The 13,317-nt window shown below is 51.7% G+C and overlaps 1 protein-coding gene across 1 annotated transcript; it reads right to left on the bottom strand.

Annotated features, from left to right (window-relative positions):
* Positions 1-9,883: 9,883 nt before the first annotated feature.
* On the bottom strand, positions 9,884-13,029 carry ACTA1 (actin alpha 1, skeletal muscle). The gene is made up of 7 exons (XM_072756015.1): positions 12,597-13,029; positions 11,706-11,846; positions 11,271-11,595; positions 10,977-11,138; positions 10,688-10,879; positions 10,369-10,550; positions 9,884-10,286 (listed from the first exon to the last, which is right to left on the bottom strand). The coding sequence occupies exons 2-7, from the start codon at positions 11,832-11,834 to the stop codon at positions 10,143-10,145; spliced, it is 1,134 nt and encodes a 377-aa protein (XP_072612116.1). The 5' UTR covers positions 11,835-11,846; positions 12,597-13,029; the 3' UTR covers positions 9,884-10,142.
* Positions 13,030-13,317: the final 288 nt, after the last annotated feature.

The following is a 13,317-nucleotide window of genomic DNA, read 5'->3' as shown; positions in this document are numbered from 1 at the left end:
TACTGCCATGATAGGGGCCCAGGCCGCACGCCCCTCCTAGGGTCCCCCACCTCAGGGCCCAGGCCTGTTGGGCCCTCCACACCTCCGGCTCCTTCTCCAGCACTGCGGATCCGCCCGGTGTCGGGCGCCAGCCACAGCTCACTAGCTCCCCTGTTTCGGCCAGCATCCCAATGAGGCAGAGGCCTGAGAGCGTCATGGAGTCTTTCCTCCTACCCCCAGCGATGCTAGATTCCGTCTCTGTCTCTCTTTGTCTCTGCCTCCTAAAATGGTTCAATGGCTTCCCATCCCTCTTAGATTAAAGAAGAAATACATACTCTGCAATGTGGGGTCTGCTCCAGCATAGGCACACCCCGTCCTGCACCCACCCTGCAGCCACCCTCCACCCCAGCCACACCCACCTCTCCTCTGGGTGGGGAACTCCACCTTCAATCCCTCCCAGTGCAAGAACCAGCTGTTCCTTCCCACTCCCCCTGCTGACTTCTACTGACCCTTTAGAGGAACCTCAATCTGCTCTTGCTCATCGAACCCCTCTGTGGCCCTTGGCTTACCCTCTGTTGTCATGTACCACACCTCCCTTTTGCAGCATGTGCCGGATTTACAGAGTTACATTGATTTGTGCTATTTAACACGTCTCCCCTCACCCTGATACTCTAAGCTCCCTGAGGGCTGAGACTCTGAGCCTTTGGCTCACCATGTTATCTCCTAGCACAGTGCCTGGCATGTAGTAAACGCTCAATAAATATTCGTCTAGTGAATCAGCAAATTAACTGCTGACTGGTGGGTGTGCCAATGAGCAGGCAATAGTGGGGTGAGAGTTCTGGATCCTTTTGGAAAATGAGCTGCAGCATAATCAGGACTAGATTTTGGATGTCTTGACTTCTCAGACTGATGAGGAGGACAGCCCCCACACCCATGTCCTTGGACGACCAGGAAGCTGGGTAGAGGAAAGGGATACTTCTTTGGCTGGAAACCATGACCCTGTATTCTCCTGTGGCCTGGAACAAATCTGTTGGTCTCGCAGTGCCCAGATTGCCCTTTGGAAAACATACAGTCGCTCCTCACAGGCCTGAGGTGAGGGTGCGGCGAGCAAGGCACCTGGGGTGCAGGGAAGGAAGAGATAGAGTCTGCATGAGGACAGTGCTCACCCCATCTTGGTCCAGGCCAGAGTGTGTCTTCCCCTGGGAAGTCCGTTTAACTGCAGAGGTGCCAAGACCCTGGCTTTCAGATTCCTGGCCTCCGGTGCCAATGTAGTAAAAGAAGAAATATGGGGCTCCCCTGGGCAGGCAGCTCCAGGCAGGCAGGTTCAGCCCCAGTGTCCCTGGTGGTCTGAGGCATCTTCTGTCTGGGGCCTGGCTCAACCCCCGTGGCCTGCCCTTCACCTGCCTACTCAGCATAGCTCTCTTGGAGGTCTGAAACAAAAATGAGAGGAAACCCAGGTTCTTGAGAAGCTTCCAGAGATAGATGTGAAGCATTTGAGGCATCCCTTTTAAGCATTTGCTGAAGTTCAAGTGCAGTCAAGTGATTCTGTATAGCGCCTCTGGGTGCCTACCGAGAAGAGACATCCAGTCACTGTGTGTGGGTGAATGCATGGGGGGAGAGGGGGGATTTTGAGCACTCTGGCTTGGGAAGGGCCAAATGTGAAATGGAGCCTCTGCGGGATTGGCGGGCCCTGGGCAGGGAGACACTCTTCAATGGCACTGCGTTTCCCCTGCTCCTAGCTCTCCAGGTTGTCCTGCTCACTGAGGCGATTCAGAACCACCTCTCCCTTCCGTCCCAGGTGTGCCAAGGGCAGTCACACACAGTCAGGGGAATGAGAGACCGGAAGCCTCTCCCTCCTGCTAGAGATGGAGCCAGGACTAGAAGGCAGTCTCTGGAACCCCGGAGACTCTTGCCTCACTGCTGTCGGCCAGGTTCACCCAGGACAGCTCTGGAGCTCAGAGCAGAGGAATGAGAGAAGCAGGTTTAGCTCCCTTCAGCCGGTGCCACCTTGGGATCATGCATGACACAGCGGTCCTCTGATCTCCCGCCAGGCCCAAACCCCAAAGTGCCTCCACCTGTCTCAGGAGCCGAGCCTCAGGCACCAGGCGGGCTGTGAATGGATCAGCCCAGCCTCATCCCCGCCTCTGCTGAAAACACCATCCAGGACTATTGGGCTACTGAGGCCTCCTCTCTTCTGTTTGTTTTTCATTTTTCACTTGACTATTTTTAGTATTAACATTATACGCATTTCTTGAAGAAAAATCAAGTTGGAAGAAATATTGAGGGATGCCTGGGTGGCTCAGTGGTTGAGCATCTGCCTTCAGCTCAGGGTGTGATCCCTGGGTCCTTGGGATGGAGTCCCTGCATCAGGCTCCCCTCAGGGAGCCTGCTTCTCCCTCTGCCTGTGTCTCTGCCTCTCTCTATGTTTCTCTTATAAGTAAATAAAATCTTAAAAAAAAGAAATACTGAAATACAAAAAGGCAGAAAAAAATCACCCATTAACTCACTTGCCGAAGCTGTTGTGGTGACTTATCACTTTGACCCAGTTCCTTTGTCTCTTTTGCCCTTCGTTCTCTTTTTTTTTTTTTTTTTGTCACGGTTCGCCTGATCCCTGTTGACACATGGCACATTAGCGTTAGGCGGCAAGGGCTCCAGGCACCTCTGCCTCCCAGCCAGTACCCTGTCATCCTGGGGAATATTTCAGACCCAGAGCATTTTTAGGGCCAGAGAAAGAACAACAGCCTTAAAATAAGGCAGCAGAAGTTGGGGCAAAATTCCTGAAGCCTGCATATGACATTTGTGCTGTTTTTCAGGGGTGGCTAAAGCCAAGCTTGAGAAGTAAGAGATGTTGAGTACTATTTTTAGAGAATGTGGCAAGCTAAATTCTCAGAATCAACACTCCTGTTGAAAACAACTTTTAGGAAGCCAGATAAAGTATTTAAAAAATCTTGCAGGCACTGAAGAGTTGACAAGATACTAAAGAATTGCTAGGGCCAAAATCTAATGGAAGCCAGAAGTAAAGCAATTCTAGGAACAGCTCTTGCTCTGAGAGTGAGTGTTCGCTTATCTAGATTATCTTGCACATGGGCTTTGACAGCTTTGTAAAGCTTGGGGCCTGCCTACTCATGTAGCTGGGACCCTGAAGGGCTATGCCACAGGGTAAGAGTGAAGGAGTTAGCCAGAAGTAAATCCTAACCCACACTGACACTCAAGCATCTGAAAGATAAGTTGCCTTGACTCTGAGCACATGATGGTGGTGGTGGTGGTGGCGGCAGTGTTAGTATGGGGCACAGATTTCTGAGAAACTGTGAACACAGCTGAGTCCTCACATGTATCTGCAGTCCCAATTTGTAACACCTGGGAGGACCAAGAGACCTCAGGCTGTGAATTTTACCATCATTTCCGATTAGTTGTATCCTAGGAGATCCCTGGCACAAGCAAAATAAATCCTTTCCGGAGAGAGGCACTTTTATTCTAGGTTTCCAAGCGTTCTATCAGTAATTCTTTAAGGACAGTGAACATGACACTGTCAACAGGGAAACACATGGAAACAAGGTAGTATGAATAAACACCAAAGTAACAGGTAACAGAAACACACTCCAAGACTTCAGCTACTGGGATTATTAGGTCCACATTGTTAAAAACAAACAAACACACAAACAAACAAAACCAACCCTTGGATGCTCTATTGAGGAAGTAGGGGAAAAGCTAACAAATACTCATGGGGAACAAAAAGTATAAAAACATGACGTAATTGGGTTGGAAAAGAACAAAATAGAGTATCTAAAAATTTCTGTAAGTGAAAAAGAAACTTATAAGTGAACATATATATAAGTTATAAGTGAAACATAAAAGCTTAAACATCAATAAAAGAGCTTAATAATAGATTAAGTAAAAGGAAGAATTAGTAGATTGGATGATCCATTAGATCAATTCAGATAAACCCCCAAAAATGAAAAGTAGTAAAAAAATTTTAATGTAGAGGGTATTGGATATTTCGGGGCACGTGACTCAGTCAGTAGAGCATGTGACTCTTTTATTTTTTCCTACCCTAAAGATTTATTTATTTATTACAGAGAGAGAGAATGAGAATGCACAGAGGGGAGGGGCAGAGAAAGTCTCAAGCAGACTCCTCACTGAGCATGGAGCAGGGCTCAAGAGGAAGGAAATTCTCTGAGCCTCTCTGGATTAGCTTCCAATCGGATCTGCAGGATGGGAGCCACAGAGCTATTGGAGCCGCGCCTTCTGAAGTTAACTTGTTGGCATCAAATCATGGGGGGGGGGGGGGGGGGCAATTTCCTTCCTCTTTAAGGGTGAATAATATTCCAATGTACACATATACCATATTTTGTTTATCCAGTCATCTATCAATAGACCCTTGGGATCCTTCCATCTTTTGATTATTGTGAATCATGCTGTTATGAATATGTTTGGGCAAATACCTCTTTGCGAATATTTTCTCTCAGTACTAGACTTGACTATTCATTTTTTTAAATGATGTCCTTTGATGAACAGGTATTTTAATTTTGGTGAAGCCCAAATTGTCAATTTTTCAGAAAGAAAGGAGAGAAAACATAAGACTGGAGGCAGTATTTGAAGAAATAGTGGCTGATAATTTCCCACACCTGTTCAAAAGACATCAATCCACACATTCAAAAAGCTCATAAATTCCAAAGTAGGTAAGTAAAAAAGAAATCTACAGTTAGGTATATCACAGAGAAACTGAGGAATATCAAAGGCAAAGAGAAATGTTAAAAAAAAAAAAAAAAAAAAGCTGAGCGGTAGGGAGAGGGAACTACAGATTGCCTCAAAGAAATACCAGGCTGACTATTGACATCTCAACAGCAACAATGGCACTTAGGAGGTAGAGAAATGTCACTTTCAGTATGGTGAAAAAAGTAACCGTCAAACAGGAATTCTATATTCAGGAAAAATTCTTCTAAGAACAAGGGAGAAACAGACATACATAGAAAAACAAAAACTAAGAGATATTACAATCAACAGATTCTCATGAAAAAAAATCTAAAGACTCTGTGCTTTGAAAAGCAAAAAAATGATCCCACTTGGAAAGGATCCATAAGAAGGAAGAAATGGGCAAAGAAAATTGTTAATATACAAGTAAATCTAAACTGTATAAAACAATTATAATATCTTGAGGAAGTTAAAGCCATGACCAATGTACAACAAATGATAATATCTGGGGACTTAAAAAGATAGAATGGGGAGCTTGGGTGGCTGAGTCAGTTAAGTGTCCAATTCTCATTTTCAGCCCAGGTCATGATTTCAGGGTCGTGTCAGTGATTACATCAAATATACATGGACCAAATGTTTCAATTAGAAGACAAAATTGTCCAGCTGGAAAAACTATTCAATCATATACTATTTACAAGAAATACATATAAAACATAAGGACATACAAAGGTTGAAAATAAAAGAATAGAGTCAACTGTTCCAGGTTCAAATCTTTGCTTTACCACTTTTCCTAATTTATAAACTTGGGCCAGTCATTCAGTCTTGAAGCCTTACTTTTATCATATACAAATGTGGCATAATAGTCTCTATTCTAGCTACCTTATTAGCTAAAATCAGTTCATGTATGTGTAAGTGCTTCTTATAGCATAAGACACAGTATTAACGTAAGAGATGCATGACTTGTTAATGTTAACATAAATGAATTGTTACAGGGTTTCTTAGATACTCTAGTGGATCATATTGCTGCCCCCTATTTCCGGCTGACTTGTGCACACCTCTCAATTCAAATTTTGAAGTCCTAACTCCCAGTACTTCTAATGTGACTGTATTCAGTGGTGGTGTCTTCCAAGAGGTAATTAAATTAAAATGAAGTCAGTAGGGTGGGCACTAAATCCAGTATGACTGGTGGTCTACCAGGAGGAATTTTGGACCAAGACAGGGAAAGGGGGAAGATGGAGTAAAGACACAGGGAGAAGATGGCCATCTCTAAGCCAAGGAGAGAGGCCTCCAAAGATACCAATCCTGCCACTATCTGATCTTGAACATGTAGCCTTCAGAACTGTGAAAAAGTTAAATCTTGTCGTTTTAACCCACCTACTTTGTGGTAATTTGTTACAGCAGCCACAGGATCCTAATATAGGTACCATGAAGGAAATAAGTGAAGATGTGGTAGGATAAGCATCCAAGGGTGTTATGGCTGCCCCTTGGCCTGTGATACAGAGAATCAGACATTTCTGAGGCCAAGTCTAGTGACCAGCAACTCTGTACAGTGATGAGGTTTAGGCAACTCCAATCATTATCATAACAAAAAGGCAGTCCTGTTTCTTTTGACACATATGAGAACCACCAATATCATCTATGCACCTTCCACAATCTGTCTTCTACTCACTCACATATCACCTTCAGCAACTGTTCGATATCAGGAGAAGCCATTAAGAAACTGATAAGGGGGGCAGGGCAGGATCAATCAGAGGGCTCAGGGCTCCTTCACTCAGTGACAAGTCCAGCTTCCTGTGTGATAGGACCACCCTTGGTGAAGCCCCGCATGTTCCTTATTCACATCTGGCTAACCTCTAACTGCCTTTGCCTCCTTAAACCACCTTTGGAAGTTGCAGCCCAGGATGGGTTGGGAGCTAGCTCTGGCTGTGGGTGACAAGGGTGCAGATGGGCCCAGAATCCTGTGTTCCTACTAGGCTACCTACCTAAACAGAGTGCCATCAAAGCGTGATTTTTTCAGCTTTCTTTCTGAGAGCTGCTGTTGAGGTATATATCATCAGCTTATGGTAGTTACTCAAAAGAATTATGACATATCAATGGTGCTGAAATGGATGCCTTCCAAAGGACAGGACAGGAAAAAAATGACAGGGATAGAAATGAGACAAAGAGGAGAAGGAAGCATTCAGTTGGTAAGCTGACACACAAATGCCCACATGGCAGTGCTGGCCTGTGGCATGAGCCCATTTCCACCTCCAATCCTCGGGGCTGAGGCGTAATCCGGTAAGAGGCAGTACTACTCTGTGTCTCCAACACCAGAGGCAGGGCAGACCTTCTTAAGCACAATGAGGGGTGTATTACTACTAACCATACTAACCAATATTTGGAACCCAACCAGTCTTATCAGAAAACACTGGGAGGGAAGCCTGCTTCGTAGTGGCAAGAGGCTGAGCCAGGTACAAAACAGCCACAGTGCTCATAGCATCTGATGGTTCACAGTATAGAGTGGGCCTTCTCCTTCAAGAGCTCAATAGGTTTTGCAGTAATCAGAGTCAAGGCATAAGGGCCTGGTGAAATTGGGTATCATGGCACCAAATTCTTAAGGATGGGACCATATCTTAGCCCTCTCTGTACTCCTTGCACATGGTAGGTGGACAACAAAATATTTCGTTAACCTTTTGTGGGCTCTACCACAACTAGCATAATAGGTCGGGGGGAGAGATGCAGCTGGGAGGGACCCTGATATTCCATGGTCTAATTTGAACTTCCAAATGTTTAATGATAGAGCCCAGGGTGTACTGTGGTACTGGATCCTTTCATCTCTTCCACTCAACCTTAATCTTTCTCTTAAATCCTGACACATTCTCTCTTTCCATGTTCTTCTCTATTCCTTCTTTCTCCAACTGAGCACCAGTAATATAGATTTAGTGAAAACAAATCGGTGGCAACTTCACAAGCTTTTGTGAAAAGGAAATAAGTCCCACTGCCAAGTCTAAGGAAACACACCATAAGCAATAAGCAATGGGTGGGAGAAATTTCTTGTTGTTTTCAATTCTCTCACAGCTCCAGAAATTGATTCTCTGAGATGGCTTTTCAGTGAGGAATCAGATGTAACCTTATTCACTCCACTGCCAAGTACACTGCCACCACACAGGGACTTCTTGATTCTTATTATTACACTCTTAGGGCTGCTGGACTTAGTTATTTCTCCCTTTACCCAGCACAAACATTTTGTATATGCTCTAGATACATATTTTCAAAACACCACACCCAACATCCTCTTTCAGGGCAAATATACAAATAATACAATTTACAAAATAACTATAATTATAACCTAATAAGAAAGCAGGAGGGGCACCTGGGTGGCTCAGTCGTTAAGTGTCTGCCTTTGGCTCAGGTCATGATCCCAGGGTCTTGGGATTGAGCCCCACATCAGGCTCCCTGCTCAGTAGAGAGCCTGTTTCTCCCTCTCCCTCTTGATGCTCCCACTGCTTGCCCTTTCTCTCTCTTTCTCTGTCAAATAAATAAATAAAATCTTTTAAAAAGAAGAGAGCAGGAAAGATAGCAGAACACTAATAAAATGTATGGTTTTTGTTGTTGTTTTTAGAGAAGTGTCAGAAAAGGAAAGTAATTTTTAGATTTGGCACATTCTCAGTGAAACCACACAATTAATAATATTTTTTTTCAATAGGCTTTTTTTTTTAAATAGAAAAGCAGTGTCAAAGGTAGTGCACAAAGAAATGCTACCAGATTGTGTTGAAAACTTCTGTGAGTTCTAAATGACAACGATCATTTAATGATTCGTTGATCACAAGAGAAATGGGTCGTTATCTCCTTACATAGATTACCAAAGTCTTTATTAAGTGATTTAGAGTTTTAGTTTAAAAAATGCTTAACATGATAACTAGCTAATTCATGTAATTCTGATATTTTTCCAGGCTGCTGGCTACATGAATTATTCAGTTTGCGTGTATGTGGGTTTGCTTTGCTTAGATATGCCCATGTATATTTGTTATTATCAATAAAACCTAGATTCCTCCGTGAAACTCGAATGTAGTCTATTTTTAACATTTATCCACCTTTCATGGGGAAATAATACATGGAATCATATCCTTCTTTTATTAAAATTTTAAATTCTGAATAACTGATTTTCTTGATATCTGGTTTTGTCAGTATTCCCACCTGAGAGGCCTCAAACATTTCAGAAACTTTTCAGTTGGCCACAAAGAGAGAGAATGAACAAACATATGGCTACGTGGTATATAACACTGCGTATTGTTAATTCTATTTATAAAGTTATTTTCAAAAAAGTGTATTACCGTTTTTGAGTCAGAATCTATTTTATTTAGATGCCACTGTCCTTGGTATCTTGACTAGAAAACATTAAGCTATTTTTTTTTTTAAAAAAAAGTAGATACTGTGCTCTCCCATTGAAATTCCAACTCTGTTGGTATTTGTTGTTCCTTTTTAGCACATTGCCAGTGATGGGACCGAGGGAGTGGTGTTCCTCCTCCCTAGTTCGCCCCTCTTTTGCCAGTGCCAGTCTCAGCTCCACTCCCTGCAGACACCTCCTTGCTGGGCTGCCCTTGGTGCCCGTCGGCGTCCAGCATGCGCTGTCCTTTCTGCGTACTCACTTGGCCCTTCCTCACCCCTCCCTTCCACTTCGGAGCAGGGATCCTCCCCGGGCCCACACTGGAAGAGGCACTTTTTTAATACCACTTTGGCATGAAGCAAAGGACTTCCCAGCCTGGAAGAGAAGTGACTGTCTTCACTTACAAACGCAAACTAGTTCATTAAATGCCGAACACAACTCTTCAGTTAGATCCCAAGACTCAGTAGGGAATACTGTGACGGGAGTGCCCGCCCCGCCGCAGGTGGAGCAGGTCCCGGGCGCCAGCACCGTGGACAGCGCCCGGCGCCTGCGGCGGACCAGAGCCGCCCGCTGCTCACTGCAGCGCCCTGCACAGGGAGAGGCTCCGGACCCCACCACAGAGGGCCAGGTCGGGGCCCCGACGGGGCGGCCAGTGTTTGGGAATGGATCTGATCCAGAGGGGGAAATCCCGAGCAAGGGAAGACCTAAGTAATGGTGTTGCAGGGAGAGCACTCGTTCCAAGTGTTGTGGAAATGGACACAAGAGGATGGGGTGGGGCCTCCTCCTCCCTCGTCCCCCCCAGCCCCCCCCGCCGCCCCACCCCAGCAAATAAACACAACAAACAACTTTACGCAACAGACAGAATGGCTGAGTTTAATGCTTCAAGTTTTCCATTTCCTTCCACAGGGCTTTGTTTTAAAAATAACAAAATGAGGTAAATAAGTTAATGTATGTACACGTTATAAACATTGTGTAGGGTTGCGGCGGCAGCAACTCAAGCTGTTAGAGACAAAGTTGCTGCAGCGGTGACTCGAGGTCAGCCACCTGCAACCTGAGCCGATTTGTCGTCCTGAGGAGAATTCGCTCGCTGTTGGTGGCACGGGGTCTAGAAGCATTTGCGGTGGACGATGGAGGGGCCGGCCTCGTCGTACTCCTGCTTGGTGATCCACATCTGCTGGAAGGTGGACAGCGAGGCCAGGATGGAGCCGCCGATCCACACCGAGTACTTGCGCTCAGGCGGGGCGATGATCTGCAAGGCAGAGAGCGCGTCAGCCGGGCCGAGCCCGCGCCCCCGAGCCCGCCGCCGGCAGGGGGCGCGCGCCGCCGCCCACCTTGATCTTCATGGTGCTGGGGGCCAGCGCCGTGATCTCCTTCTGCATGCGGTCAGCGATCCCGGGGTACATGGTGGTGCCGCCCGACATGACGTTGTTGGCGTACAGGTCCTTCCTGATGTCGATGTCGCACTTCATGATGCTGTTGTAGGTGGTCTCGTGGATGCCCGCCGACTCCATGCCTGGGGGCCGCAGGGGGCAGCGTGAGCGGCGGGGGCGCCCCGGGCCGGGCGGGCCGGATGGGCCGGGCGGGCCGGGCGGGCCGGGCGGGCCGGGCGCGCCCCCGGGGCCCCGGCGCAGGCGGGCGGGCGCGACTCACCGATGAAGGACGGCTGGAAGAGCGTCTCCGGGCAGCGGAAGCGCTCGTTACCGATGGTGATGACCTGGCCATCGGGCAGCTCGTAGCTCTTCTCCAGGGAGGACGAGGAGGCGGCCGTCGCCATCTCGTTCTCGAAGTCCAGGGCCACGTAGCACAGCTTCTCTTTGATGTCGCGCACGATCTCGCGCTCGGCTGTGGGGGGCGGGCGCAGGAGAGGAGCCCTCAGCGCCGGCCCCGGGGCGCCCCGCCCGCCCGCCCGCCCGGCCCGCCCGCCCGCAGCGCCGCGCACCTGTGGTCACGAAGGAGTAGCCACGCTCGGTGAGGATCTTCATCAGGTAGTCGGTGAGGTCGCGGCCGGCCAGGTCCAGGCGCATGATGGCGTGCGGCAGGGCGTAGCCCTCATAGATGGGCACGTTGTGGGTGACGCCGTCGCCGGAGTCGAGCACGATGCCTGCGCGTGGGGCGGGGCGGGGCGGGGGACACGGCGCGGTGAGCGGGCGGCCCGGGCCCGGGCCCGGCGGGGGGGGGGGGCGGGGGAGCGGGGGGCGGGGGCGGGGCGGGGCGGGGCGGGCCGCGCGCTCACCGGTGGTGCGGCCCGAGGCGTAGAGCGACAGCACCGCCTGGATGGCCACGTACATGGCGGGTACGTTGAAGGTCTCGAACATGATCTGGGTCATCTTCTCGCGGTTGGCCTTGGGGTTGAGGGGCGCCTCGGTGAGCAGGGTGGGGTGCTCCTCGGGGGCCACGCGCAGCTCGTTGTAGAAGGTGTGGTGCCAGATCTTCTCCATGTCGTCCCAGTTGGTGATGATGCCGTGCTCGATGGGGTACTTGAGGGTCAGGATGCCTCTCTTGCTCTGGGCCTCGTCGCCCACGTAGGAATCTTTCTGACCCATCCCCACCATGACGCCCTGCGGAGCGCGGACACCACGCCAAGGTTACGGCGGCCCCGAGGGGCGCGGGGCGACCCCGGCCACACGCGGACCCCGCCCGGCTCCCTCCGCCGGGGGCGCCGCCTGACCTGGTGGCGAGGGCGGCCCACGATGGACGGGAACACGGCCCTAGGGGCGTCGTCGCCGGCGAAGCCGGCTTTCACCAGGCCGGAGCCATTGTCGCACACGAGGGCGGTGGTCTCGTCTTCGTCACACATGGTGTCTGGCTTCTGCGGAGGACAGGGAGGCGGCGGAGATGCGCGTCGGCCGGCCCGGGGCCCGAAGGACACCCCCGCCCGGGAGCGCGCGCCGCGGGCCCGGGGGCGCCCAAAGGACCGGTCCGGGCCTCGCTCCCGGGCTCAGGGCTGCGCTGCGACGGGACAGGGCCACGGGGTCGTCGCGACCTCGACCTCACGGAGACCGTCTCCCGCCCGGGCCCCGGCATAGGGGCCGCCGGCATTTCTCCGCCCTCGCGGCCGGCTACCTGCGGCCGGACCCTGGCGCCGGCGCCCCGCCTCTCGGCGCCGCGGCCGCCCCACCTGCCAGGCTAGGCCCGGCCCGAGGAGCACCGGCGCGCCCGCGGGAGGGGCCTCGGCGCTCGGGACGGGGGGCGCGGCCCCGCCGCACCCTGGCGGGCGGCACCTTTCCTCCTGAGGCCCCCCGAGGTTGTGGCCCCGCAGCCCTCTGGCTCTGGCCTTCGTCGGGAGGGCATTGCCCTCGGGGGGACTGACGCAAAGCCCGGAGGCTGCCGGGCACACGCTGAAGGCCCGCAGAGGAGCCCAAAGGCGCGGGGGAGAAATTTGGAGACGTTTCCCCAAACTGGTGGTGCCGTCTCTGAGGACCGAGACGCAGGAGGCAGGAAGCAGGCCTCGGGTTGAGCAGTGGGTCGGTTGGGTTCTACCCCGGAGTTCTCCGGGCCCCCGCGGGGGTGCCCCGTCACCTCGCCCGCCCGCCCCGCCCCTCCCCCACCGCCGCCCTACCTGGGCGGGTGGCTACACCTGCTGCTCTCCGGCTCGGGCCCTGGTCGCCGCGGGAGGGAAGCGAGGCTTCTCTCGGCGCTGTCCGCTGCGGTGGCCGCTGGTCCTCGCGCTCAGGTTTTATATAGCCCGCGGGCGCCCCCCCCGCGCCGCCCCGCAGGAATGTCGCTCCCCTTCTCGAGCCATATTTGGGTGTTGGACACTAGAGCCCCCACCCCCAGCCGGCTCGCGGCCTGGGCCCCCGCCCGGGTCCCCTGCGCTGACCAAAGAAGGAGCGGCCTGGCCCGAGCCCAGGTAACGCGGGCCGGGCCGTATATGGAGTGTCTCCCCGGCCGGTCGGCCCCTCCCGACCCGGCCCAGTTGCCCGCCCGAGGGGACAGGGTGGGGCGAGGGTCACCGCGCGCGCCAGTTGAGTGGGTGCGTGCGTGCGCCTGCGCCCCCGGAGCCTGCACCTGTCCGACAGGCCTCCCCGCCCCGTCCGCTCTGCTCGCACCGGGCGCTCCGGAGGGTGCCTCCCACATGTCAACCCTTCCCTGGGCTTCCTCAGGCCCCCAAGGCCCCCCGCGCGGCCACAGGGAGGAGGGAGCCACGCCAGTGGTGGGACGGGAAGGCCGGGGGTCGCAGCCCCGGCGTCCCAGGAAGGCCAGGAAGGAGACCCCGCTCCCCGCCAGTCGGCTTCACTCTCCCTCCCCACCCCTGAGCTCCCGGTTCAGAGCGCTGACCC

This window comes from Vulpes vulpes, chromosome 4 (genome assembly GCF_048418805.1).
Source record: "Vulpes vulpes isolate BD-2025 chromosome 4, VulVul3, whole genome shotgun sequence".
NCBI classification, from domain to species: Eukaryota; Metazoa; Chordata; class Mammalia; order Carnivora; family Canidae; genus Vulpes; species Vulpes vulpes.
This window is presented reverse-complemented; position numbering and strand designations above follow the sequence as displayed.

What these genes read in the sequence shown, in the direction of transcription:
- ACTA1 (XM_072756015.1), bottom strand. Translation starts at nt 11,834, where the DNA reads ATGTGTGACGAAGACGAGACCACCGCCCTCGTGTGCGACAATGGCTCC. An exon ending in CTACTCCTTCGTGACCACAG is followed by an intron (nt 10,880 to 10,976) that starts GTGCGCGGCGCT and finishes CGCCCCCCACAG; the next exon opens with CCGAGCGCGAGATCGTGCGC. An exon ending in CTTCCAGCCGTCCTTCATCG is followed by an intron (nt 10,551 to 10,687) that starts GTGAGTCGCGCC and finishes TGCGGCCCCCAG; the next exon opens with GCATGGAGTCGGCGGGCATC.